At 35.9% G+C, this 27,665-nt stretch overlaps 2 protein-coding genes across 2 annotated transcripts in view; one reads left to right on the top strand and one right to left on the bottom strand.

The window, feature by feature from the left end:
* Positions 1-268: 268 nt before the first annotated feature.
* Positions 269-3,319, bottom strand: ae3 (alpha-esterase 3). The gene is made up of 3 exons (NM_001128314.1): positions 3,106-3,319; positions 1,162-2,423; positions 269-1,059 (listed from the first exon to the last, which is right to left on the bottom strand). Exons 1-3 carry the CDS (start codon positions 3,286-3,288, stop codon positions 552-554), a joined length of 1,953 nt encoding a protein of 650 aa, NP_001121786.1. The 5' UTR covers positions 3,289-3,319; the 3' UTR covers positions 269-551.
* An 18,914-nt stretch (positions 3,320-22,233) lies between these two features.
* Positions 22,234-27,665, top strand: part of Mef2 (myocyte enhancing factor 2) — a gene marked incomplete at its 5' end in the record, with an annotated part of 86,757 nt that continues 81,325 nt past the window's right edge. The window contains 1 exon segment of the mRNA NM_001043440.1: positions 22,234-22,484.

Here is a 27,665-nt window from a genome sequence, read left to right on the forward strand (position 1 = left end):
ACAATGTATTTGAAGCTGAAAGTTTTTTTTTACTTTATTCGGATCAAAGATATAAATATGAGTGAAGCCTAAAAGAAAAAACGAAAAAAAAGGATGATGAAGCAACCTCGTTTTCATTGTATTAAAAATGAAACATGTTATATAATTTTCTTACATATAGCCGAAGCGTAAAAACAAAGATATACACATCTTGACATATGATATTAGATAACGATCATCGATAATGTCGTTTAGAAGGCCATTTTATCAGATAAAATAAAAAAGGCACTATGAATTCACTATTTATTTCGAAATATAAAGTGTACATTTTCTAAAAATTATTAAAAACTAGTAAAATACAATAGCTTATGCCCATACAAGTTGTAAGAAACATAAAATTATTCCTTCGAACGACTCATTCATACGATTTTACAACTATATTAATGTCTGATATGAAATTAAATGGATTCTGTAGCGAACCCTTTTATTGAATTTCCGGAGAAATCCAATGAAGTGTTCATCTAACTTTCTTATCGTTAAACTACATCAGTAGAAGAAGTTATCTACTGGGTTTAAGACATGATCTGAGATAAGTGCAATTTGTTTATGAGCGCGAACACGGTTAGTATGGGAAACGTATAAGCTATAGCCGTTGATGCTGATCCGGGTGTATTATCTTCTTCAGGCTCTCCTTCATTTCCCTCGTCTTCTTCAGGCTCGCCTTCATTTCCCTCGTCTTCTTCAGGCTCGCCTTCATTTCCCTCGTCTACTTCTTCACCACTTCCGTTGTCGGCCTCTCCACCATTTTCCGGAAGTTCTTCTCCACTTCCGTTTTCATCACCGTCTTCGGTTCCCTCAGTCCTTTCACTTAGTTCCCATTTACCTCTGGCATCCAAGAAATGTTCATTGTAAATTTCCTCCCAGAATAATAGTGTTTCTGGATAAGGGTTTTGTAAATCCAGTTCCAGTGTAGTTTCTTGATCACCTCGGACTTCGCTGTCATCAAGGATTCTTAAATAATGGTTGTTTTCGGTGGTAAAAGGTCTCCACACTACCTGAGAAGTCTCACTTACCGGTGCCCTGGAATAAAAATCACACGATGTCAACTTTAATCAGTAACTATTATTAAAACTACAAATGTTAAAATAATACATGCTAATTATAGTACTACATTAAACTTACCCAGTTTTGGCGAAGTTTGTCCATCTTTCGACTAAAATATCTCCAATTGTAAGATCGAGCAAAGGGATATTATCATCCGATTTTTCATAAAACATATAGGCCAATTCTTCGCTATGTGCAGCTGCGTCGACTTGAATAGGTCCAACGAAAGGTTTTCCTAAAGATCCACTGTACGAAAACTGATATAAATAAACTGGTGAACTTGAACTTGCAGCACGAATACGAGCTTCTCTAATTGTTGACACTAGTATCATTGTATCACCATGATACGATAGGTAGTCCTCAATATTGAACATACTTATAAGTTCGTTTTTGAAATAAAAATCTTTTATTTCCTCTGCAATTGCTGATTCTCCCTCTGCGTTTTCAAATTGTAAGTCCGGTTGGAGAAAGTCTGGAAATGAAGTTTCCATTCTTTGCAACCAGTCGTGTTCTATTGCTTCTGTGGCACGAATTGTACCTTCGTTTTCTACAAACCCAGTCATGAAAGGTATTTGTAAAAATTCTCCATCTAAAATTGTTTGGTAGGGCGATTTAGTGATAAATGATTCTACACTCAACGCTTCTCGTTCTAAGCATGGAGCAAACGCCAATGAGTTATCTGTAAGATCCAATTCATTAATTACGGCCATAAGTGCAGCTACACTGGTTCTAGTAAATATTTCGGAGAGTTCCTGAATGTTCGTCACGATATGTCCAAGAGCCTCTGCTACTTGAATGGCATAGTTTAAGTTGTCACGGGTTACAGCCCATGGAGCAAATGCATTACCGCTTTGTGCTATAGCTTTGTGTACTAATCCATTAGCTAAGGGTGACAAAGTAACCAAATCAACAGCAGCAGCACCACTACCATGACCAAACAAAGTAACATCGTCTGGGTTTCCTCCAAAATGAGCAATATTTTCTTTTACCCATTTCAATCCGGCTATGATATCTTTCAATCCAGCATTTCCCGGAGCCACTTCAGTGCCCAAACATAAAAATCCTAGTATAGATTCACGGAAGTTGATTGAAACTACAACGACATCTTTCTGGACGAAATTACGGAATGAAAAATCTTGATTATATTCACTGTCGAACTCTTTTCCCTTCACCCAGACCATCACTGGTAGTTGAGCTGCAGCATCCAGATTAGGCGTTAACACGTCAACTACTAGACAATCCTCTGTCCCTTCATAGCCCACTCCAAGTGGTCTTACACATTTTACATCTCTTCTGTTCGCTACAAAGGCACCTTCAAATTTTGGAGGTGATGATGGTGCCTAAAACGAAAACAGATTTTTATTGTCATTTTTACTGAAAGCAGATTATTTTTATTACTAAGTGAGATATATAGCCGCTGTGTAACATAAAGACAGACCGTAAAGAAAGTCTCAAAAATCTTGAATCAATTATTATAATTATAGAAAACCACTTAAAATAATTAAAATTAAGATCCGTTTCAAGGTTATTTAGTTCAAGGATCACTCTAAATTTAATTAATGAAATATCGACTCATAAGAATTTTTCATTCGCTCATACCGAATTAGGCCGAAGACGACATTCGAATAATTGTCGATTAATGTAACAGTCAAAAAAACATATTCGAATTTAATGTTATTCATACAGTTTTTTGCCCAGAATAGGACCACTATATCACTTCCCGTAGGTATCGCACTGAACTGGCAGCAGTGTTATCTTGATGATCCTACCAGCACATAGCGATCGCCAACTGGCATTTACTGGTGATGGGGCATAATGCCATAGCTTATAAGAATATGCTTACTGGTTTGAAGGGTCGAATAGCCGCTATACCAAGTATTAGTACACTTCGTTTCATCCAACTAGTGTTACAAAAAACTTTTTAATAATCTTGCATCACACGCCATGCATGATGTGTACACAAAAACGTTAATGGACTTTGTTTCTTTTTAAATTAAAAGATAAATAATAATTCAGTATTACCTTAAACCGATGAGGTCCTGACGTAGAATCGGCATAAGGGATCCCGTAAAACGTAAAATATTCCCCATCGTGAGCATGAGAACCGAGCACAGCGCCTTGTCCTATATTTACTATGGGCAACTCAAAGTCCTCACCAGAGATACTGGCGAAGAAAAGCAGAGGTAATATAACTTTAAGCCGCATTACTACCGTTCATTTGACCATATCAGACTGAGATGAATTCATACAAGTATCGATCGATATGTGTTATCTACACATGAGGAATCTTTTGGACGTCAACGATAATGTCAATTGATAAGGAATTTAAAGTAAATACGCAAAAATCTGTAACGATAAAGTGATGCTGTGTAAAACTATATCTTAGATATAAAATTCTCGTGTCACAATGTTAGTTAACATACTGCTCTGAAACGGTTTGACCGATTTTTATGAAAATTTATTTGCATGTTCAGTAGGTCTGAGAATCGGCTTCTATCTATTTTTCATACCCCTAAGTGATAAGGGTTGTCCACCCCTAACATTTATTATTTATTTTTTGGACAATTTGTTTTTGTTATAATGAGGTATTTTAAGGTTGAATGAGGTTTTGTTTTTTTTATATTCCCTCATCGTTCACAGCGCTACATGCCTCTTTCACTCATTTACCACATCCTTACACACTTACAATAAGTTGTTGTTTTTTTCTACACTAGATATTCCTTAGAAATCTAATATAATATGGCAAAACAACGTTTTCCGGGTCAGCTAGTATCCGTAGAAAACACAAAAAATATACCTATATATTATAGGTATATTTTTTCTATATATTATAGGTATATTTTTTGTGTTTTCTACGGATAATAATCACAATATAGTCCTACTGTTTGTTTGTTTGTTAGAATTGAATTGCTGGGTGATCTAGGTTACGGCTCACCTGGTGTAAAACGGCTCACCTAGTATTTTGAAGTCGTCGTGGCCTAAAGGATAAGGCGTCCGATGCATTCGTATCGAGCGATGCACCGGTGTTGGAATCCCACAGGCGGGTACCAATTTTTCTAATGAAATACGCACTTAACAAATGTTCACAATTGACTTCCACGGTGAAGGAATAACATCGTGCAATAAAAATCAAACCCGCAAAATTATAATTTGCGTAATTACTGGTGGTAGGTAGGACCTCTTGTGAGTTCGCACGGGTAGGTACCACCGCCCTGCCTATTTCTGCCGTGAAGCAGTAATGCGTTTCGGTTTAAAGGGTGGGGTAGCCGTTGTGACTATACTGAGACCTTAGAACTATATGTCAAGGTGTGTGGCGCATTTACGTTGTAGATGTCTATGGGTGGGCTGTGAGCTCGTCCACTATTATATCCTATATGAAATAAATAGACAGGATTGCTATCTGCTTAAGTAACAACATCGGTTATTGTCCTATGGGCCACGACGTCTTTATAGAAGTAGAGCTGCAACAAATATTCTTTACTTTTAAAGGTACATAGTATTTGCAGAAATTCTTGAATTGACTACACCTGTGTTTATTTTTGAACTGGATTTTAATCATTTAGCTCATGATAATATCAAAATTTGAAACTTTCTTTAATGATATATTTTTTTTAAAATAAATTCCATTCCAATATTCCTTCATTTACAGAAAAAAAAAACATGTTAAAAATCTTTATCAAAGTTTTCTACTTGTAAAAAGTGACATAAATATAAGCACACACAGGTAGTTAGTTCTTTCATATGTCAGTAATAAAGTAGGGATATTACAATTATATAAAGACAAACTTAATTACGAAACAATAAACTCGAAATGTGTGCCAGTTAAGGTCACTGACCTGTCATATTGGTTTCTTAGAAGACAAAAAAAAAACGTGTCCCTACAGATACCGTTTCAAAACTTAAACTTATTTTAATCACTAAACTGAACGCTATGTGCTAAGAAATTAGGGTCAAGTTTTTTGTGAGGTCCGATTTTTTTCAGCGTTCCCTAAGTCGAGGGGAGCAGGGCTTACGAAATGTGCGCGACACATGATTGTTGCGTCTCAAAACTCATGAGAATTTCTGAATCACGTTGTTGTCAATTGTCGGATACATTTCTTTCGCTAATGATTCATTATTCATGCTGAATATTTAGGTACTTATTGCTCGTCAGATTATTTTTTATTCATATAAATTGAAAGGGCTTTTCTCGACAAAGCGGTGTGTCGTACATATTTTCATTTATTTATTTCAGTGCTCGGTAATAAGTGCCACACATAAGACACATAAGATCATAAGATTTTTTATTTTTTATTTCTTAGATTGGTGAGCGAACTCACGGGTCTCTTGGTGTTAAGTGGTTTCCGGAGCTCGTCGACATAAATAACGTAGATGCCCCTAGCCACCGTGAGACACTAGTCCTGAATTTTTAACAGTACAATGGCTGCCTCTGAAATGATGATGGTACGAACCCGTGCGGGCTCATACTAGGAAGATCAAAAAGTAGTGAGAATGAGATAGAATATAATGACTATTGATAACTTAATAATTTATTTTTCTACATAGTCTCCGAGTTTCTCAACAAACCCAGTCCAGCGCTTTTTCAAGGCTTCAATCCTTTTCAAAATAAAAGCTTTGCCTTGGTCCTGCAAAAACCTCTTTTTTCATTTTTTTTTATTGCTTAGATGGGTGGACGAACTCACAGCTCACCTGGTGTTAAGTGGTTACTGGAGCCCATAGACGTCTAAAACGTAAATGCGTCATCCACCTTGAGATATAAGTTCTAAGATCTCAGTATAGTTACAACGGCTGCCCAACCCATCAAGCCGAAACGCATTACTGCTTCACGACAGAAATAGGCAGGACGGTGGTACCTACCCGTGCGGACTCACAAGAGGTCTTACTACCAGTAATTACGCCCGTTATAATTTTGCTAAGGATTTGATTTTTATTACATGATGTTATTTATTCCTTCACAGGGGAAGTCAACCGTGAACATTTGTTAATTAGTACGTATTTCATTAGAAATAATTGGTACCCGCCTGCGGAATTCGAACACCGTTGCATCGCTAGATACAAATGCACCGGACGTCTTCTCGTTTAGGCCACGACAACTTCGATTTTATAACGACATCTTTTCATTCCTAATCCTAAAAAGCTGATATAGGTAAAAACGCGCTCAGAAATTTAAAACAATAAACTAAACAATACAAATATAAAGTATCTATCACATACGACGGCGTAAAAATAAGATTTTCTCCAGTGGATATCGGAAACACACGTATGCAGTAAGAATGTGTACATACCGATGTCGGTTATATTGCCTCAATCGTTGAAATCACTAGTTGTTGTAAGCTACTATGAATCTGTGCTGTTGTTTTGGCTGTTCACCTGGCATTGCTGACGACCATGAGCGACGCTGATCACTCACCATTATACGGGTTGTTTGTCTGTCCATAAAGACAATAAAATAATTACATCTGTAGCAAAGCAACTATATGTTTACAGGGCGTGAGGGACGATATCTTAATGACATTTTGAACTAATTTCCGAGGGTGATAGCATGCATATTGTGACGTATATGACCTCCCGTAATTACTTAATATCAAACAAAACACAAGTCGATCTGCAAATCTTATACCTTTAAACGAGCAATTCTTGTATATTAATATATATGTATATAATCTGAATCTCGGAAACGGCTCCAACGATTTTCATAAAATTTAGTATACAGGGGATTTGGGGATCGATCTAGCTACGATTTATTTTCAGAAAATGTTGTTTTATTCGTGTTTTCAATAATCAACTCTTCCCGACATCTATTGGCGAATAATAATACTATTTTTCTTAATTGAGGGTAACTAACAGCTTTAAAGACACAACAAGATGGCATTATCAAAAAAAAAAAACCGAGCGAAGCTCGGTCATCATCTAGTCTCTATTAAAAACACTAGACCCGAATGCCCATGCTAATGAAATATTAAACAAGATTCGAAAACGTGTTCTCAAAACACTGAATTTAAATCGTCCAAAACCACTCAAGATTATTGTGATATGCTATGATACCGGATTAGTGCATATATTAATAATGATGTGACTATTTTTGGATGTGAAAATCTAAATACGGTATTTATACTCCAAAGGTATATTATACAAAAAATTGTTTTAATTTATTAAGACTTTCAATAAAAGTGTTTTAAAATTGTAATCAGTTTTAAATTATTGAAATCATAAAGAGTATTTTGACGGGATGGTTTGACTTTATCGACAACGTAAATATGCAATTATGTAAATATTAGCTACCATAATATAAAAATAATGGAAATTTAATAAGTACCTATATATTTTGATATATAATTAAAATTCCCCCACAAATTAAAAAAAACAACCTTATCAAAAGTTAATCTCTTAAATTATCTTAATTAAATCTCTCAAGAGATAAAACAGATAAAAAAATGCGTATGTGGTATTCGGAAAACGAGATGTTTCCCTTAAAATTTCATTATCTCGTCTCCCGGGCCGCCCGATATACGTGGTCCACGCCATATGTGACACCACGTGGGTCCTGGCAAAAAACGACAATTTAAAACAGCACATCTTAAACATTAACTTCAGATAAGTATTGATTGTAACGCGTTCGTTTTAAAGTTTAAGTTTTTGTGAACGTTCTGTCTCTTGTGGTTTTTTGGTTGCTCGCTTGTTACCTTGTGGGAGACTCCACAGGGACAAGCAAAAGGTTAAACGTTATGTGTTCCATATTGTGCAATGTGCATTTTAAAATCGTTAAACTTGTATCGTGTACACAATTCTCTACATTGTTGTTGCGATTATCGCTCGTGAATACTTAAAATTTTAATTATTAGTATATATTATTATGGTATATGTCTTTTGAAACTCACAAAACTTACCGTAATTAAATTGAGCTTTCTATGTTAAAGACACTGGGTACAGAGATTATGAATTTTAATTTATAGTTCAAAAGTAAGGAAGCTTTTTTTATTGCCTGAGGAGGTAGAGGAGCATACGGCCCATCTGATGGTAAGCGGTTACCTTCGCTCATGGACTTTCGCAATGCCATATTAATTAACATAAATATTGTTACGTTAAGAATTGATATTTTACCAGATATTTTTCATGATAAGCTCTCTTCGTTTAAAAATGTCTATATAACGTATTTTTGAAAATTTTATTTAGAAAATTGCAGAAAACGGAAATTAGGCGATACAAATATTGTTACGTTAAGAATTGATATTTTACCAGATATTTTCATGATAAGCTCTCTTCGTTTAAAAATGTGTATATTACGTATTTTTTTAATTTTAATTTAGATAATTGCAGAATACGGAAATTGTAGCTGACAGTATACCGTTTTAATGCAAATTCTCGTGATTAAAAGCGTTTATTTTATATTACCACCGTATAAACGCATTACAATAGTTTTTTTCATATTTTACTTTACCGAAGCAGTTACCGAAGTACATAGATGTCACAATGTGAGTGCCACTACTTAAGAGACATAAGGTCGGGTCTATAAAGGCTATCCTTCCCTTGAAACAGAACCGCATGTTTTTTTTGATTTTATTTTATTGCTTAGATGAGTGGACGAGCTCACAGCCCACCTGGTGTTAAGTGGTTACTGGAGCCCATAGACGTTTAAACGTAAATGCGCCACGCATCTTGAGATACAAGTTCTAAGGTCTCAGTACAGTTACAACGGCTGCCCCGCCCTTCAAACCGAAACGCATTACTGCTTCACGGCTGAAATAGGCAGGGAGGTGGTACCTACCCGTGTGGACTCACAAGAGGTCCTATCTCCAGTAAAAAACTTGTAGCTACAACACGCGCTTACACCAGTAAACCAGTACCAGTTGCCGATCGCACTGCGCCGGTATAATATTCAAATAACTTCGGTGCTAATTGTCCGGTGAATCCTTCTTTCGTCTTTTACGACACCCACATGAAGAGATCTAGCGCCGCTATTCTAAGCCTTATCTTTACGATTATAAGTTATAGTGCTGTTCATATGTCATGTTTTTATAGTCAGGCGAATTTATTTATGAATATAGATAAAAGAGGAACTAGCTAAGAAATATGTATAGTATACCGGACGTATATTCCTGGCAGCCAGCGAAATCGAGATGGGCAGGTTCTTGGATAGGATGGAGCGCATTAACAAAGACCTCGGACTCGCGATAAACAGATCTAAAACAAAGGTCATGATCGTTGATCGCACAGGCAGACTGGAGCTCAACGGTACACTTAATTTAGAAGTAACGGACAACTTTGTTTACCTGGGCTCCAACATCAGCAACAATGGCTCTTGTGAACCGGAAATTCGCAAACGGATTGGGATGGCAAAAGGTGCCATGTCTCAGCTGGACAAAATATGGAAGGACAAAAATATCTCTATGAACACCAAGAGCAACCTAGTCCGCACACTAGTGTTTTCAATATTCATATACGGAGCAGAGACATGGACTATAAAGAAAGCTGACCGCAATCGGATTGATGCCTTCGAAATGTGGTGCTGGAGGAGGATGTTGGGTATTCCCTGGACCGCACACCGCACCAATGTATCCATCCTAGCTCAGCTCAAGATTCCACCATTTGCCTGCGAAGGATTCTTGAATACTTTGGCCACACTGCAAGTAAAAACAGTGACAACTTGGAGAAATTGGTGGTCACTGGAAAGGTCGAGGGCAAGCGACCAAGAGGCAGGAACCCGACCCGTTGGACGGACCAGATTCGCGCAGCCCTTGATACCATAGTGCACGATGCTCTGCACTCAGCTGCAGATAGGAACAGATGGCGGTGCATTATAAAAAAACAAACTGTTTCAAGGCCATGACCACGACCCTCAGTAATGAGGAAACCGACGCAAGGAGGAGGATACGAGACGTGAGATCGTAATTTCAATTCACTCTTACTCTTAAATATGTCTCTCTTTTTCTCTCCCTCTCTCTCTTCCCTTTCTCTTTCACGAGAAGGTAAGGTAAAAATAAAAGAACAAGAATCAGGAAAGTAAATATATATTAGAACGCTACGAACAGATCTTTTTCCTGCGATGACAGATAAAATGTCACTCATCTGATGGTGAATGGTCACAGTCGCTAATGGACATCATTTATGACTGAGGTACAGCTATGCCGCTACCGAAAATATGATAGACTAGCGGCCAGCTCCGGCTCCGCTCGGGTCAACAAAAATTTCAATGATATTTGACGTTGTTTTATTTTTTTAATAAAATAACACTTATTGCGTCATAACTATAACAGTTAAACATATGCTGTTGCGACAACTTTTGTAAATAACAATGTGTTCTACAAAGTCGTAGTACATTATTTTATTCTATCATCAATAGTTTTCGTTGGGCACGCGATGTGAATAATTTTTTAGATAATTTTTTTACACCTTGGGTTACATTATTGGATTTTTAGTAAGGATCCCTAATTTTTTTCAAAAAAGATTATAGCCTATGTCACTCGGGAATAGTGTCACTTCCAGGCAGTGAAAGAATTTTTCAAATCGGTTCAGTACTTTCGGAGCCTATTCAATACAAACAAACAAACAAATCTTTCCTCTTTATAATATTTTGTAAGCCTTTATTGCTGATACTAATCAATGATATTTACACATAGTAGTAAATTGTTTTAACTTAAATCTAATCTAATACATCGGGTTTCCCGGTTCAGTGATCAGCGTGTCCTGTGACACATAGGCCTCTTCCAGCTGCTTCCATTCTTCTCTATTGCTAGCTTTTCTGGACCAGATTGTCCCTCCAATCATCTTTATATCATCTGTCCATCTTCTAGCTTGCCTACCTCTTTTTCTTTTGCCATCACGTGGCTGCCATTCTGTTATAATTTTAGTCCATTTCATTCTGCTTTCCCTTGTCATATGTCCTGTCCATCGCCATTTTAACTGCCTTATCTTCTTTAGTACATCTTCCACCTTTGTTGTACATCTAATGTACGCTGCTCTTTTGCGGTCCTTATAATATTAGTATAGAAGAAAATTAATGAGATATTAGTGACAAGGTCTAGATTAAGTCAGGACTCGTTTATATCTAAAATATTCAAATAATAGATACTTTGTAAGTACTCAGATCTATTATAAAAATCTTAATGCCACATTTCATGATAAAAAATGAATACATTTGAGTTGGCAAACAGGAACCTAGAAACATCGTACCCTCATTTGTTAATGTTTATTTAAACTATGGAAGCGCCAGCCAAACCGACGTTCGCTCTTTTGCAATATGAAGTAAGAAAAAAACACAAACAGCACTACATACACCCCGGCTCGTTTTCATCTCGATTTTCCAAGTACATTAAACTCAGCCGTGTAAATCTCCCGTAGTGCGCGTGCGCAACCGTCGAGGGGAACCGACCAGAAATAGCCCGACGGATTCCTGTGCATGCTCACATCGTCTCGGCGCAGGATCGTTAGCCGCACGCGCCTATTAAATCGTGTTTATACATTTCAAACATAATCACGCGCAAGATTTTCCTTAGAATTCCATCCTGTTTCATAACAAATACGGTCATGGAATATTTCGAATATCAGGCCAGCTTGGATGTGATACGGCACATAGTTTTAGCGAAACAAACATAATATAGAAACATATTTATGAAATTCGTATGGTAGTATTTCGAGAAACATTTTGATCACGCGCTGCTCTTGTGGTAGATCGCAGGCCCAAGAGTCACTTTATGTACACTCTACATGCTTTATTGCTGAGATGGGTGGACGAGCTCACGGCCTATCTGGTATGAAGTGGTCACTGGAGCTTACGGACATTAGGCATTCAAATGCATCCACCCATCTTGAGACGTGAGTACTGCTTCACGGCAGAAATAGGCACGGTGCTGCATGTTCGCAAGACGCTCTAACACATCTTTTTGCGGGTTTCATTTTTATTACACGATGTTATTCCTTCACCGTGGAAATCATTCGTGAAATTCATTACAGAAATTGTTACCTGCCTGCAGGATTCGAACACCTAAATTGTCGCAACGTTCGATACGCATTCACTAGGCGTCTTATCCTCAATCTTGTTATCGGAACCCGAGGACTACTCTATACCTTAAAATCGGAGCACATGATTGCTTCTCGGTAGAAATAGGCAAGATCGGACAGCTGTTATACACCATTAAAACCTCGAAGTCTTGTCTCAAATTTGCACTATAAGTAGAGCGTATGCTATTCCCACCTATCTAAGAGAGCATTGACCTGGAAAGTGTCTGACAAAAGGAAGAGAGATCGTCCTAGAACAACTTAGCGTCGCTCGGTGGAGCAGGAGCTAGGTGTTTTGGGCACGACGTGGAAGGAGCTAGAACAGACTGCCCAAAACCGATGTAAGTGGAAGGATTTGATTCGAGCCCACACCCCAGCAGAGGATAATAGGAAAGAAAGAAGAAGACGAGTATGCTATTCTGCCTATTTTCTATCGTACAATTTATAAATCGACTCTATATTTACCTAATAAGAAAAATATTCGTCTAGGCTAGTCATGAGGGGGAGGGTGATGGGAGAGATGTGCTCCGCACTAAACGCTTTACTTTTTTCCTCCCTTTGTCTATTCATGATTTCTGTCTCATGCGAGATTTGGATGCTGGTTGTTGAGCGACAGGAGGTTTTAGTCGGAAGTCTTGTGATTTCCTCCTGACAAAAGGCTAGTCATAGGCTAATACTAATAGATGTTTTAAATACACACACAGGTGTACATTTGAAAATAAATTAGTCGGAGTAGTAGTTAGACTATCTGAAATTCATATTCAGTAATCATTGAACTCTTCACGGAATTGAAACGAATCACGTCTGTTTCTTTGAGCGATACATTTATTTATTGTTTAATTCACTTTGTGCGCAAAAGTAACGTGTCGGACTTAATGCCAAAGGAGTTCTCTATCAGTCAACCAAGGGCGGTGTAGAGTCATGTGGTAAGTCCATGCCTTTTTTGAGAAAAAGAGAAAAATAATAATAATTATTATAAACATATACAAACGCAACTATTACTTTTCTGTTTTATCAGCAATAATGTCATATAGTTTTTTCCAATTAAAATCTATAGTTAGAATTTGGAGTATATTTCAACAGGCCCGCAATTAGTCTTCGAAAGTACATAATATGAAAAAAGAAAGTTTGTTCGCCTATTACAAATACCAAGCTATGAATCCCCTCCAAGTCAGTATAATCTGTTATGTGATATTATTCTCCCTCAAACGGCTCACTTCACTTACAGGAAATAGAGGAAGTATTACATTATTACTTTGTTGATTTTCCTTTATTATGTTGTTAATATTTGTCGTCGATGTTATAAAACACATTATAGTTAATAACGATCGCCTAATAATCAAGTACTTCGGACACGTGGTCCGACGAAATCCTGACAACTTGGAAAAACTAATAGTTGTAGGTCACGTGGAAGGAAAGAGAAATCGAGAAAGATTGTCAACCAGTTGGACGGACATAGTCATCGGCGGCCGAGCGCCATTAAGGAGGCCGGCTGCAGGCAGCATTGGAGGAATCTGGTGCAAAAACTAGACCAAGGTGGTCAAAACCCTCAGTAATGAGGAAGCGACGAAGAAGAAGAAGAATTTAGAAGAATAATCAAAATTTAATCAAAATCCATTCATTCAATTTTAAGCAGTATGAACGTAAATAATGTGAGTTTTATTTAACGCGTACAAATCTACCAAACCAATAATAATGAATCTACATATCCATAGACCAGTGATTCTCAACCTTTTTTTTGTTGCGGCACATATTTAACGATTTCAAAATTTGGCGGCACACAAAAAATAGAGATAAAAATAATTATTTACTTATTACAACACACTGCACAAATAGTTTATCAAAAAATTTTAATATACTAAATAAACTAAAATATACTATAATATTTTTTTTGTGGATTTAAATATATATTCATGTTAAAATATTTTTCTTTTAAAATGATATTATTTAATAATATTAACGTTATTATATATTCGCAAAATTTGGCGACACACTTTTGAAATTTGGCGGCACACTTTTGAAATTTGGCGGCACACAAAAGTGCCGCGGAACAGTGGTTGAGAATCACTGCCATAGACGTTAGATTACCTAACAATTTTCAATAATTTCACATTTAAACACCACGTGGTCGATTCCCATAATATTATGTTTGTCTGATTTTCAGTTTGTATTTACCGTTTCGCTTACGTTGGATTTTCTCCAGTAATTACTGATTGTTTACCATATTACTATTTCACTTCGTGGAAAACGTGTTCAATAGCTTGCATATTACAGAAGTTTGAAGCACTACTTTCACAACCTTGTGTTCACAGTTTACCAAGCTTACACGTGCATTATGCGAAATAATGCTAAAAACTAAAAAGAAGAGTTGTATGCATTTTTTTTATTGCTTAGATGGGTGGGCGAGCTCACAGCCCACCTGGTGTTAAGTGGTTACTGGAGCCCATAGACATCTACAACGTAAATGCGCAACCCTCCTTGAGATATAAGTTCTAAGGTCTCAGTATAGTTACAACGGCTGCCTCACCCTTCAAGCCGAAGCGCATTACTGCTTCACGGCAGAAATAGGGGAGGTGGTGGTACCTACCCTTACGGACTCACAAGAAGTCCTACCACCAGTAATTTGAGATGTATTTTTTTCTTTGCAAAAAGACTTATCTAAACTATATTTTTCAAGAAAAGACTTATGTCTAGTGCAGCGTAATTGTTAAATATCAATGGTATTTAATTTCAGGTATCTGGTGCATCAAAATTGTTGTATTCAACAAAACAATCTTTTTCTATGTTATTAATTTATTGTAAGCAAAATTATTTAAAATACAAAAAAAATACAAAAGTTCTATGAGATTGTTTCCATCACAGCAAAAGCAAGAAACAATTAGACTCCTGTTTTTGTTTAAATTGTTTCAAACAACGGGATATAGTCCACTCACATTAAAATTCACATTAATTAGAAATAACGACATGATAAAAACACTCGTCTAGGTATACACGCAGCTTACATAAATTAGATTTTAAAGATAAACAGACTTTTAGGATATAAAAAAATCACATATTAAAAATTAAGAAATAATGTTAAAAAAAAACTAACAAAAGGCAGTAAAAACTAAATAAAAATTAAGCTCTACAATTCAGTGTAGCTCGTGAATTTACTGGAATTAAATTCATTTTAAGTGAGACTAGAGAAGCGTGACAAGTAAATATCTACATAATTAATTATAAAATTTTGTTATGTTTTATTTTTCTCTAATATAGCCTGTTATTATTTTGTCAGAGTTGAATAATATTCAAATAAAATAGCATTTTTTTGGTCCGAGTCGTAGATATATAATTAAAACTTCTTTTACGGTTTACGGTCAATTGACCACGAGTATTATAAAGAAAAAGCAAGCCGACTTTAACTAAATAAAATAAGAATATCGTCGATGTGGTGGATGTCAATTCAAAATGGTATTATTAAGAATAACTGAAAAACTAATGTTAGATCTTGATAACATTGAAGTATAGGCTTTCAAATAACTAGAAAATCATTAAAATGGATGCACCTAGAAAAAGATTCATACATAAAAATAAAAAACAATCAAACCACCTCATTTAATTTTGAAGTCGAATTTTATATCTCCAGCAATGAATATCATGTTCAACTACTCATCATCGCGATTACATCAGTATTTGTATTTTCCGGGGATAAACATTCGCTTGGGTCACTCTTTAGTCGATAAACTACTGGTCAATTTGTAGATGCGTTGACGGAAACGAACACAATATCTTATTTATTTTCAAATGCACCCGACATAGCCCGTGTCATTCCGTTTACTATGATAATCTTTATTTGAAACTAGCTGAACCGGCAGACTTCGTAGTGCCTCAATCGATAAATAAAAGACCTAAACTTTTGTAAAATAAACTTGAAACAAACAAAAGGAATCCGTTCGACGGGGGACACAAAATTGTCATTTTTATTTAATTCCGAGCATTTTCATATTTATCTACCTTTTAAACCTTCTCTGGACTTCCACAAATAGTTCAAGACCAAGATTAATCAAATCGGTCCAGCCGTTCTCGAGTTTTAGCGGGACTAACGAACAGCAATTCATTTTTATATATTTAGATTTCACTAAAACTGTTGAGACATTTTGCGTCACCAACAAACATATATACTTTCCTATCTATAATTATTATATTATACATAGTACATTGAAATTGTATTGTAGTTTTTTATATTACTTCATTTTTTCATGTAATTTATTTTACGTACATACAGCTGTATGTAAATGTGTGTGATGTATTTTGAAACAGATGCAGACTTCAAACGACTTTTTTTAAAGGTGGGTGACTTTTTATTGTGATGATACTGATCACTTAAGATAAGGTGAACCATCAGCTTACCTTATCATCCAGAAAAGAACAAAAAAAAAACAATCAATTATTGGGAAATAATTTACTTAATTACTAAAGTTCTAAGAGCAAAATCAAAATGCTTACAAGTTACTAACTAGCAGTTTATATCTTAGAACATCTATTAACAAAACACAAATAACTATCTACAACACGTTCCTATAAACAATTATTTATTAAAGTTGGTACCTAATGATTGAAAATCATATTTCTCAACTTTTCTTGTTACATTACGTTGCTTTAATGTTAGATATAATTTCCTGTCTCATATTTGAAAAGGTCAATCAAATCTGAACATTAAACAGAGGCTAACAAAATCTAAATTCTCACAAAATTCAGAGTGTTTCAGGAAACTTTATGCCAGTTACGTAAAACTGAGTTCTACCTGTATTCTCGTAAGGACGTAATTCGAATGTAGCCTACGCAAGCCAATGTGGGTGTTTAATGGCTGAATGCTGAGGCTTGGAGACAGCTGTCGCTCCCCCGGGCATCGCTAAGGGTTTTGTTTACAGCTCACTCTAATGACAAAGATCTTACTTAGGGTACTTTCCGATAAATTAATTTTAAACTTGTGGCTTGTGGAGAGTATTAAGCCGTAGGCAGCGGCTTGGTTCTGCCCCTGGCATTGCTGAAGTCCATGGGCGACGGTAACCACTCACCATCAGGTGGGCCGTATGCTCGTCTGCCTACAAGGGGTATAAAAAAAAAACCTAATTCAGGCAAGAAATTCGGCGAACTTGTGAAATCGTCTAACAAAATGAAGCCCGCATAGCTTGTGATCTTGTTCTAAGGCGTATTATTAGCTCGCATAGAAAGTGGCATTACAAATGCAATGGAATCATTGACCTCATATCTTAAAGTAATTGGCGTTGCGAGTGTAAACGCTACCTTAACTAAAAGGGGGTTGCGTTCAGATAAAGCAAAAAAAAAAGTAATTATAATTGATACTCACCTTTCATGACAGTTTCTTATACTTACTCTGCTTTATACTTAGCGTTTTCTATATTAAAGAGTTTTTTTTTTTTTTTTTGTTAATATCTAATCATCAGATTTGACATGGCCATTTTTGGTATAGATATTTTGTGGCTGTCATGGTGTGTTTGGTTCCATACGACAGAGCCGTTTAAATCTCTCGCGGTATTTCGCATGGTCGTCTTTCAGCCCTGACGAACTTTGTGTGAATTGTTGTTGGAGACTTAATCATATTATCCATATCTTTCAAACTTTCCGGTGAAAACATAAGTCACTTAAATAAGATTATTAAACCAGTAACGTAAGTAAATTATACGAGAATTAGTCTGTCTAGATTTTGGGATGATTTTCGCATTAAATGACATCATGTATCATCAGAGATCCACACGGTATAATATGACATGACTTTTTTAATATACATACTATTATAGAAAAATAGAATGACACAAATTACAATACACTTTCTACAGAACTCGTGTTTCAAGATGGGTGGCGGCATTTACGTTACTGTCTTCTATAGGCTCCGGTAAACACCACCAGGTGAATGGTGAATTCGTTCAAGTGTAAACATAAAAAAATTATTAAATATTATCAAGTTTTATTTTTTGTACCATAAATTACTTGAGTAGTTCTTGTCTTTTTTGTTCTAACTTTGCGCCGTCATCCACCGGAGCAAAACTACAACCCCGATAAACATTTTTGCCACGATTCATCTTACTCTACAATCAACTTCCCTCCAAGAAGTTTTCAGAATGCTATGAAGTTTTGTCATTTTTTAAAATTTGCAAAAAATATTATTATTGATAGCAACAATCACGCTATGCATGTGTGATATTAATCATTCAACTTCCGGTATTCCGTAATCTCGATTGTTCCATCTTCGTCATCATCATCTTTGACATGTGGTCGTATTATAATCCCGTGGATAGTTGCCACCGTTCTGCATATTTCTGCTGCGAAGCAGTCACACCTTCCGGACTTGAAGTGTGGGTAAACTATTCTAACATTACAAATGAGACTTGGACGACGCCGAGTTTTAAGGCATTCTCGTTATTATGTCTCGCTCGTTCACTCATCTTCGCAATTAATCTAATACTAGACGATGAGCGGTATTTTTTTTTCGGGAGTCTTAACAACGCCATCTGCTGAAATAGCTTTAGTATTATTGTGTCTTTAAAAATAGTATTATTATTCGCCAATAGATGCGTGGAAGAGGATTATTGAAAACACGACTAAAACAACATTTTCTGAAAATAAATTGTAGCTAGATCGATTTATCGCCCCCGAAATACAGGGGATACTAAATTTTATGAAAATCGTTGGAGCCGTTTCCGAGATTCAGATTATGTATATATTAATATACAAGAATTGCTCGTTTAAAGGTATAAGATTAATTTATTTACTTTAAATAAGTATATACTAAAATATTAGCCGGAACCTATTCAAATTATTAAATTATATTAATCATTTAATTAAGGCTCACTGATTGAATCTTTAAGAGCAATCGTTTAGAAAAGCTTCTAAGCTTGTTTGTTCCGAAACAGCGGCTTTACAAATTATGACTCGATTCAGCTGATTTGTAAATCATATTTATATCGAAATATATATGTATCTAAATATTAATACGTGAAGCAAAAACTTTTTACGAAAATTGCGCGGACGGAGGAGTATGAAATTTTCCACACTTATTGAGAATACAGAGAAGAAGTGCACAATGCTAATTTTTTTTTTAAAAATACATTATTCGTAGATTTATTCGTAGAATTATAGTCGAATTTCGACTACTGCGGGACCTCTAGTATTATTATATACATCATTTGTATATATTGTTATATTATATTGTTTCCAGAGCGCTATGACATGTCTTTCTTCATACGAGGCTCGTGGAGAGTATTCCATGGGCGACAGTAACCACTCACCATCAGGTGAGCCGTATACTCGTCTGCTTACAAGGGCAATAATTTTTTTTTTAAATAAAGTCTTATTAATTTAGGCCACAATGACTTCAAACTAAACTTTTCGTAGAAACCCTGAATTAAACAACAACTACAATAAATAAAAAATTCAATTACCAAAAAGTTTCAGTTTAAATATTAAAGGTAGTTTTATATTTAAAAAGTATTTATCTAATCTAATTTAACGGCCGTCTGGTGTAGTGGTAAGTGACATGGTCACTACACAAGGGGGTCGCGGGTTCGAATCCCGCCAAGGGAAGATATTTGTATGATAAATATAAATGTATTTTCCAGGGTTATGGATGTATATTAAATATATGTATGTGTATAATAAAAATCTTACATTTATATCCGTTATCTGGTACCTGTAACACAAGTTCTTTACGAACTTATCACGGGGCCGGTTAACGTGGCGTGATTGTTAGTAAATATTTATTATTTATTATTTATAATCCTGAATCTTGGAATATGCAAATTAAATCGTTTACATTAGAATTAAAAGTCTAATTTACAGTAGTAGCTACTACATTAAATTGACAATTCCATACTTTAACCCCACTCCTATTATGATCATCAAGCACATGATTATAATTTCGATTAATCGGCTTACAAAAACGTCAAAAGTTATAAGACAAAAGTAATGACTTTAGATCAAATTTGTCTCTTACCGATTTTCTCCTCCACTTCATTATAAATGTGCGCAGAATTCTTGAAATTTTTTTTTTATTTTTTTACGTAGATGGTGACCGTCTATGTAAAAAAATCAAATTACAATATAAATAATCATTCCAGATTTATTTTGCCCATTAATTCGTTTTTTCCGAATCGGTTCGAACATCATTTAGTGTATTGCCCGTATACAAATTGACTATTCTTTCACAATATAACTAACTAATCATTCCAGATTTATTTTGCACATTAATATTTTTTTTTCGTAATCTGTTCGAACATCATTTGGTGTATTGTCATTATACAAATTGGCTATTCTTTCTTGGAATGAGTTCATTCTTTAAACATAGAAATAGCTCAAGGCATTTACAATATAATGCAAAACTTTAACAAATAAAATATAAATAATTTTGCTGTATCTGACCACACATTAATGAGTATACTAACTTCAACCGATCGAAAAAAAATGAGAAGGGAACTATGAATCGCGACTAATAATAAATACTATCCACATAATTTATTACTCTCTCAGAAACCTATAGCTACTACATTGTCAAAAGCAATAAAACAAAAACGTGCTTAAACCGAATAATTTGTTACCAAAAAGTTTGGTAACAAACTTTGTATCCCTATTCTGTTTAATTTTGCGAATCACAAAACTTATTTCATTCAAGACTCGAGCAGAATTTATATTGTATTTACGAAGCTATTGTTTATTGGCTATAGTGTAGCCTGTCATCTAATTAAGAAATTTATTCATTGTTTTTTATGTAAAAAGCAAGCATACACAGTCCTGCCTACGACTGTCTTGAGATAATCATGCGCTTCCATTTAATGCGTACGATAAATTTTGTAGACATTAATAAAATGAATATTTCAAACCTATCTCAACGAATTAAATAAATATGGATTAAGATTATGAACTATCAATGAATTCAAATTTTCAGTAAAATTAGAGTAAGTACTGGCTTTTCTACCATTAAATCTTAAATCAAATTGCACAGTTGTTTCTTTAATAAAGAAATAATTTCGATAAAGATCACTGTACCAAGTTGTACCAATAAACAGTTCGATAGTATTCTAAATTAATCAAATAATAGAGTTCAACTTTTGTCTTAGATTGACCGATTGACATAATATTATTATGTACTTACGTCCTACCTCATGGTCTTACTGAAGAACATTACCGTCCATTTTGTAGAAACAGGTTAAAATCCCATTAATATTGTATTTAGACGAACCCACCTTTAAAACTGAAAAGCAAGTTTTCACAGCAACAGTGATAAACAGGGACACTACCTTTAGCAATGAAGAAAGCGACGAAGAAGAAGAAGAAGAAGATAAACAAGACAGTGCTATTCTGGCTGATAAAACAATAATCCGCAATTACGCAATTCAATAATTTTGGGTTTTTAAATTAGCTTGAAGGAATTTTCATCATGAATTTCTTTGGTGAATCACGTTTTTTTTAAAAAGAAAAGTCTAGAATTGATCACGTCGCAATTAGGTATATTTATTTTTAAGATTCGTTAGAAAACGTGGGTGCAATTTCCTTGAAAACTCCTGGGTAATAGAGAAAAAAATTAGATCCCGTGAAAACGAATATCTGTAGGTAGGGGCTTATTATTTATCGAATTTAAATTTTATTTTAAGTAATATTTTTAAGTAAGCTTTAATTTATCAGTTTATTGGAACTTTTAAACCAGCCACAAAAAATCTTTATCGAATTTCCATATTCGAACTGCATAACGTATGTGTCTACTTTTTGTTTCTGTGGTCCATATTTTATATATTTTTTTTAGAATTTTTGCCATAATTTTGGTTATTGAATAGATTTGTTGTTGTAATGTTCTACAGTTCTTGTTACCTATTATTTATTATTACAATTAAAAATTGGATTAACTTAATCGTAATAAAAACGTTCGTTTTCATACAAAATTACAAAAAAGAAAAAAAATTAAGCCAAACATAAAAATTGTTCTTCAGGGAGTTTATTAAGTTACATCCGCCTGCAAAAGCACACGCCCTGGCTGAAGAAGAAAGCTCTGTAGGGCGGACGACTTCCTCTACTGCAGCGCCTCTTGCGGTCGTAATCACGAACTATGTGCGGCTGTATTATTGGTTGCCCCGCGTGACGTCATCTCTCCGCCGACCAATAGAGGGGAGACCTCTCGCACTCGGCCGCAGTCCTCATCGCCGCGCCTTCGTATGAGCTGTGTGTCGCCGCCGGTCACCCCCCGCGCCCCGCGACCTGCCGTCTCGCCCGCATTCTAGTCGTGGGTGTCGCGCTGTGCAGTCCTCGCGTGTGCCTCTGAACATAGTGCGCCGTTAGTGAGTGCTTACTTATCCCGCACCAGTGTCAGTGTCTTAGAAGATCCCGTGCCCCGCCGCGGAGGATGTTAACAGCCCACGGTGAGTGATCTCGTCGAGTCGACGGACGCTTATCTCGTTTCGGCGCCACGTGAACGCGCTCTATTTATAAAATGTAAACACGCAGCTAATTTGATTTGATAGCACCTATACCGCGGTCTGGCTGCTTAAAAGCGAGAGTGCACGTCCGCTCAATGTTCTACTGGCGTTCGCAAATTAACAATAAAGACTCGGCGCGCGACGGTCCAGATTGCCCAGTTCCTGTAGTAAGAAGGACTCGCTTTTATGTCAATTATTAGAAGGATAGTGATCCCGGTTGGTACTGTGTACGGGAAAATACATGTCGCTGACCTTGGAGCGGGGAGAACTGGCGATAGCACGATAACGTGACCTTGGACCGAAGTCGCGAACGCCGGCCGGCGATGGAGGCGCGCGATCTCTCGAAAAACATCCAGACAAACAATGATAATGGGACTACAAGCTCAATTATAGCAATTCTAGTATTATGAATTAATCCCACAGGAAACAAGACGTTACTCTTTGGCAAAATAGGGTTACTAAAGTCTTTTTTTTTAAATATACAAATGAGTAGAAAATTGATAAACGTATTAGATTGCTTTTGTCGGGCGACTCTATAATTCACTCGAGAGATCAGCCCGAGACTTTTGGATGCGTTTCAATTAACAACAAGCGAGGTTGTTGAAATGACTAATGAAATGATCAAATGAGTAATTCAGAGTAATAACAAAACATAAGACCATTGGGACAATCCGACCGAATATTAATTCTGAGTATAGCATGTATTTGTTCGACAATTAGTTTCTTGATTCTGATTTAAAATTGAGCGTAGTTTCTGGGGCACAATTTTCCTGTATGTCGATTGCAGTTTTTTTAGCAGAAGTCTGGCCTGTCCGGTTGCAATACCTCGATACGGTCAGGTTCGGAGCGGCGGACCCACGCCGCGTTCCACATACTACTTTAGATTCGTAATCAAGAAACTTGGCGGGCATGAAAGTAAACAGCTCATTTGCCTACGTACCGTGTGCGCGAGACAAAAAAAAGTCTTAATGAATTTGCAACATTGAGTAAAATGACAATAAATTGGCGATAAATTTCGACGTAATAAGTACTCAAAAACACCGTATCAACGATTACTTATCACATTTCGCGGCCGATAAGAGTCCATCTGAAAGAAGCAGTAGCGTAAAACGAATTTACAATGAAGACTAAGATTTGGGATTCTCGTTCGTACTCGTATTCAAGTGATGAAAAAAATAGTTGCCGTACTGTATGAATGCGCTCTATCTGACATACAAGATGTATGTAAGCAGGAGCAGGACGGAGATAATTCGCATCGAGTGAGCGAACCGGCCATGCGAGATGCTCAGCCGTATCATAAATATTAATCAGGCGCTGGTGTCAACAGCCACCGCGTAACGCGACACCGCCACGATCCGCTGTTAGCCTGGTACTTCAAACTATATATGAAACAAAAATGAATAAAAAAATTTGTTGTGACGCCCATTTTACAATTAAATATATCAAGGGATGAAAGCCTACCTTGTTTAAGCGGTATTTTTGCAATATTACAGGAGAACCTTTTAAAAATTAAAAGTTTGAATAAAAAAAATCACAACAAAAAACTTCTTCAACTATATCAATAGGATAAACTTGATTGTAATTCAATTTAAACATCGAATTGTTGATGCTAAATAAAACGGGCTTTTAGTTACAAAGAGAAATATCGCTTAAACCTTTCACCCCTCAATATACTTGTACGCAGCGTACACAATCACTGACCCTAAGAATTATGATTTGTTTAAACATTCATTTTGCAATTTAAACGAGAAATTAGTAAACAAATCTATTAAATAACAGCAAGCAAGCTCAAATAGTGATAGTGCTATCGGTTGTACATCCGTTAGAGTTTACGCATTCAGCCATGACCTGCCCTACAACTCTCGGGCCGCTATTGGTAAATGCAATGCTCTTTTTATGTTAATTCTCCATAGCATTCCAATGTAAGTTTCATGACTACAAATTTCACTAAAGCACGTCCTGGATGTTTTTTTTATGGCTTAGATGGATGGACGAGCTCACAGCCCGCCTGGTGTTAAGTAGTTACTGGAGCCCATAGACATCTACAATGTAAATGCCGCCACCCACATGTGTTTTAAGGTCTCAGAGTAGTTGTAACGGCTGCTCCACCCTTCAAACCGAAACGCATTACTGCTTCACGGCAGAAATAGGCAGAGTGGTGGTACCTACCCGTGCGGACCCACAAGACGTCTTACCACCAGTAATTACACAAATTATAATTTTGTGGGTTTGATTTTATTACACGATGCTATTCCTTAATCGTGGAAGTTAATCGTGAACATTTGTTAAGTACATACGTATTTCATTAGAAAAATTGGTATCCACCTGCGGGACTCGAACACCGGTGCATCGCTACGTAGTATAGATAGTTTATTAGGCAATTTAATTACTATAATTTTAGTAGCGTATTTAGTTGGACCCGGTTTGGTGATGGTTGAATTGAATATTAGCTAGTCATCTTATTATCTACTGATTGCTATTTCCCTTTTCATAGCTTCAGTGTTTTTTACATTGAATTCTTTGATTTAAAACTTTGTACTCGATAAACATCTTCCATAATTTTAAATCAAAGTATTTTCCCTCGTTTCGTTTCATTTCCTTCGTAACTCTCTCAGCAACTGTTTATTAGACTACGGGTTTGCGACCTCGAACCGATTTTATAATTTCCTGATTATTCGTAGTATCCTTACTGCCTTTAAGTTCCAATTCCATCCAGTTATTCCTAGTTTGGCTTGCCAAGCTATAGACTATGTCCAGAGAGTTAAGCCGAATTTTCATAAAACAATGTTCCGTGTCTTTTAATTCTGAACAGAATTGACGTGGTCTTTTAGTATTGTTATTGGCAGATTTAGCGCGTCACACGACTTTTAGTGATCTTTCTCGTTCCGGACTGGAATCCGCCTAAACTATACACCAAATTAAATAACAGCATGAATAATAAATACATTCCGCTGACAACAACTAGCCGTACAGTCCCATGTAAAAGAAATATTATTTTATTATACAAAATGGAACGATTATAATTTAATTGACGCCAGGTAATTATGTCGAGTGTCGCAAATTTCGAAAATCAACCAAATTAGATAATAATAACCTTCTAATTTTTTTTTTTTTTATCGCTTAGATGGGTGGACGAGCTCACAGCCCACCTGATGTTAAGTGGTTACTGAAGCCCATAGACATCTACAACGTAAATGCGCCACCCACCTTGAGATATAAGTTGTAAGGTCTCAGTATAGTTACAACGGCTGCCCCACCCTTCAAACCGAAACGCATTACTGCTTCACGGCAGAAATAGGCAGGGCGGTGGTACCTACCCGCGCGGACTCACAACAGGTCCTACCACCAGTAGTGAAGAGAGAAAAAGCTAAAAATAAGAGTTAACCGTAAGTTCAAAATGGAAGTAAGCACTTTGGATTATACTATCATTGCAAGGCGTTCTTCATTTGATTTGTATTGTGCCCTGTTTTGTTTAAGATGCAGTTATAAATTAGTCTAATTGTTAAGTATCTACAATATACAAGTAAACTTAGTTTGGGCATTCATAGAAAATATTCAAACTTCGAACATACATCAGAAATTCAGAAGTAGTTTAGTTTATTGTCTGTTCTTCGCTATGTTGACCTTCATTTATGACATTTTACATAAAAATTTACAAAACAGGTTCCACTTACGTTACGTATCAACGAGAATTGTTGTTCTGCAAGACAATAAAATTAATGAACGACTGCTTTATTATTATTATAAGCTGTTACACAGACGGCGAATTCAAAATAATGTAATATAATAATAAAAAAATTTGAATGTGTTTCAGATTAGTGTTATTAAATCAGTTGTCATAAGTTTTTGATTTCGAAATTTACAAAAGTTTTGCCAAATCGTTAATGTACTTTTTGTTTTAGATTTCAACAAGTTTTTACGTAGGAAACTGTTAAAATATTAACAATATCTTTAGTACAATTTATCGCGCACTCGACAATATTAATTGTAATGACGTCTCGTGAAATGATAGAGAGCATTGTCGGGTAACTACTTCTGAATAATCTAAGTAGTTGTGTACTTAAAATGTAATTAAAAACGAGTTACAACTCAGACGGAGAGTCTTAGGGATAATAAAGGTTTAATTGCACAGGTTCTGCGTGCCGTGGACGTGAAAAGACTAAAATTATTCTAAATAAATTGCAGCATAACTATCTCCGCGACTGAAGAATATGAAATTTAATCCGGAAAGGATTAGGGATTTATGGAATTCTAATGACATGTCAAGCTTAAATACACCACCAGTTAATATTTTAAACTAGCGACCCGTCCTCGCTTCGCTTCGGAAACATTAAATTTTATTATTGATAATTGAGACCCGCGATGTTACCCGCGGTTATTGTCGTACCGCGGGTGACGCTGCGGGGCGAAGCTAGTCTAAAAAAGTAGCCTGAGTTACTCCTTATATCATCAGCTACCTATTAGTGAAAGTCTCATCAAAATCGGTCCAGCCGTTCCAGAGATTAGCCGGAACAAACAGACAGACAGAGAAAAATTGTAAAAAATGTTATTTTGGTGAATGTATATATATTCATAATATGCATGTAGTAAAAAGCGGTTATTTCAATACTACAAACAGACACTCTAATTTTATTTATATGTATAGATATATCGAATTTAGAAATTACTTCGACACGCACTGCGTTTATGCGGTTGCTTCCGTTTTGAATTGCAAAGAAACTATATAATTCGAACGAAACCTCGCTTCGAGTTGAGGTGTCTGAAACACGTCTTGGTCTAGTGATAAACGTTGAGAAAAAAAAAAGTAGCTAACCTGCTTAAAGTAAAGCTACCCAGTACGGATGAAGACGAGTCGGTAGGTTGTTGCCGTAACAACGCGTGTGAGCACATCTGCAATGTCTTTACATGTGTACGTGTGTGCGTAAAACGTCTTTTTTTTTTTTTGCAAGTGTGGTCGCCAGAGCCCGGCCTGTGGGTTCTTGACGTGCGTGTTCAACTGTCTTCTTGTTTTTCTTTTTCTTTTTTTTTCTTATCTTATTAATATTCTCACAGTTTATAGCCGACTTACTACTGAGTAAATATTTATTTTATGTTTTGCATTTTATTATAATTAGTATTGACTAA

The sequence above is a fragment of the Bombyx mori genome, chromosome 5, assembly GCF_030269925.1.
Source record: "Bombyx mori chromosome 5, ASM3026992v2".
Classification (NCBI taxonomy): domain Eukaryota; kingdom Metazoa; phylum Arthropoda; class Insecta; order Lepidoptera; family Bombycidae; genus Bombyx; species Bombyx mori.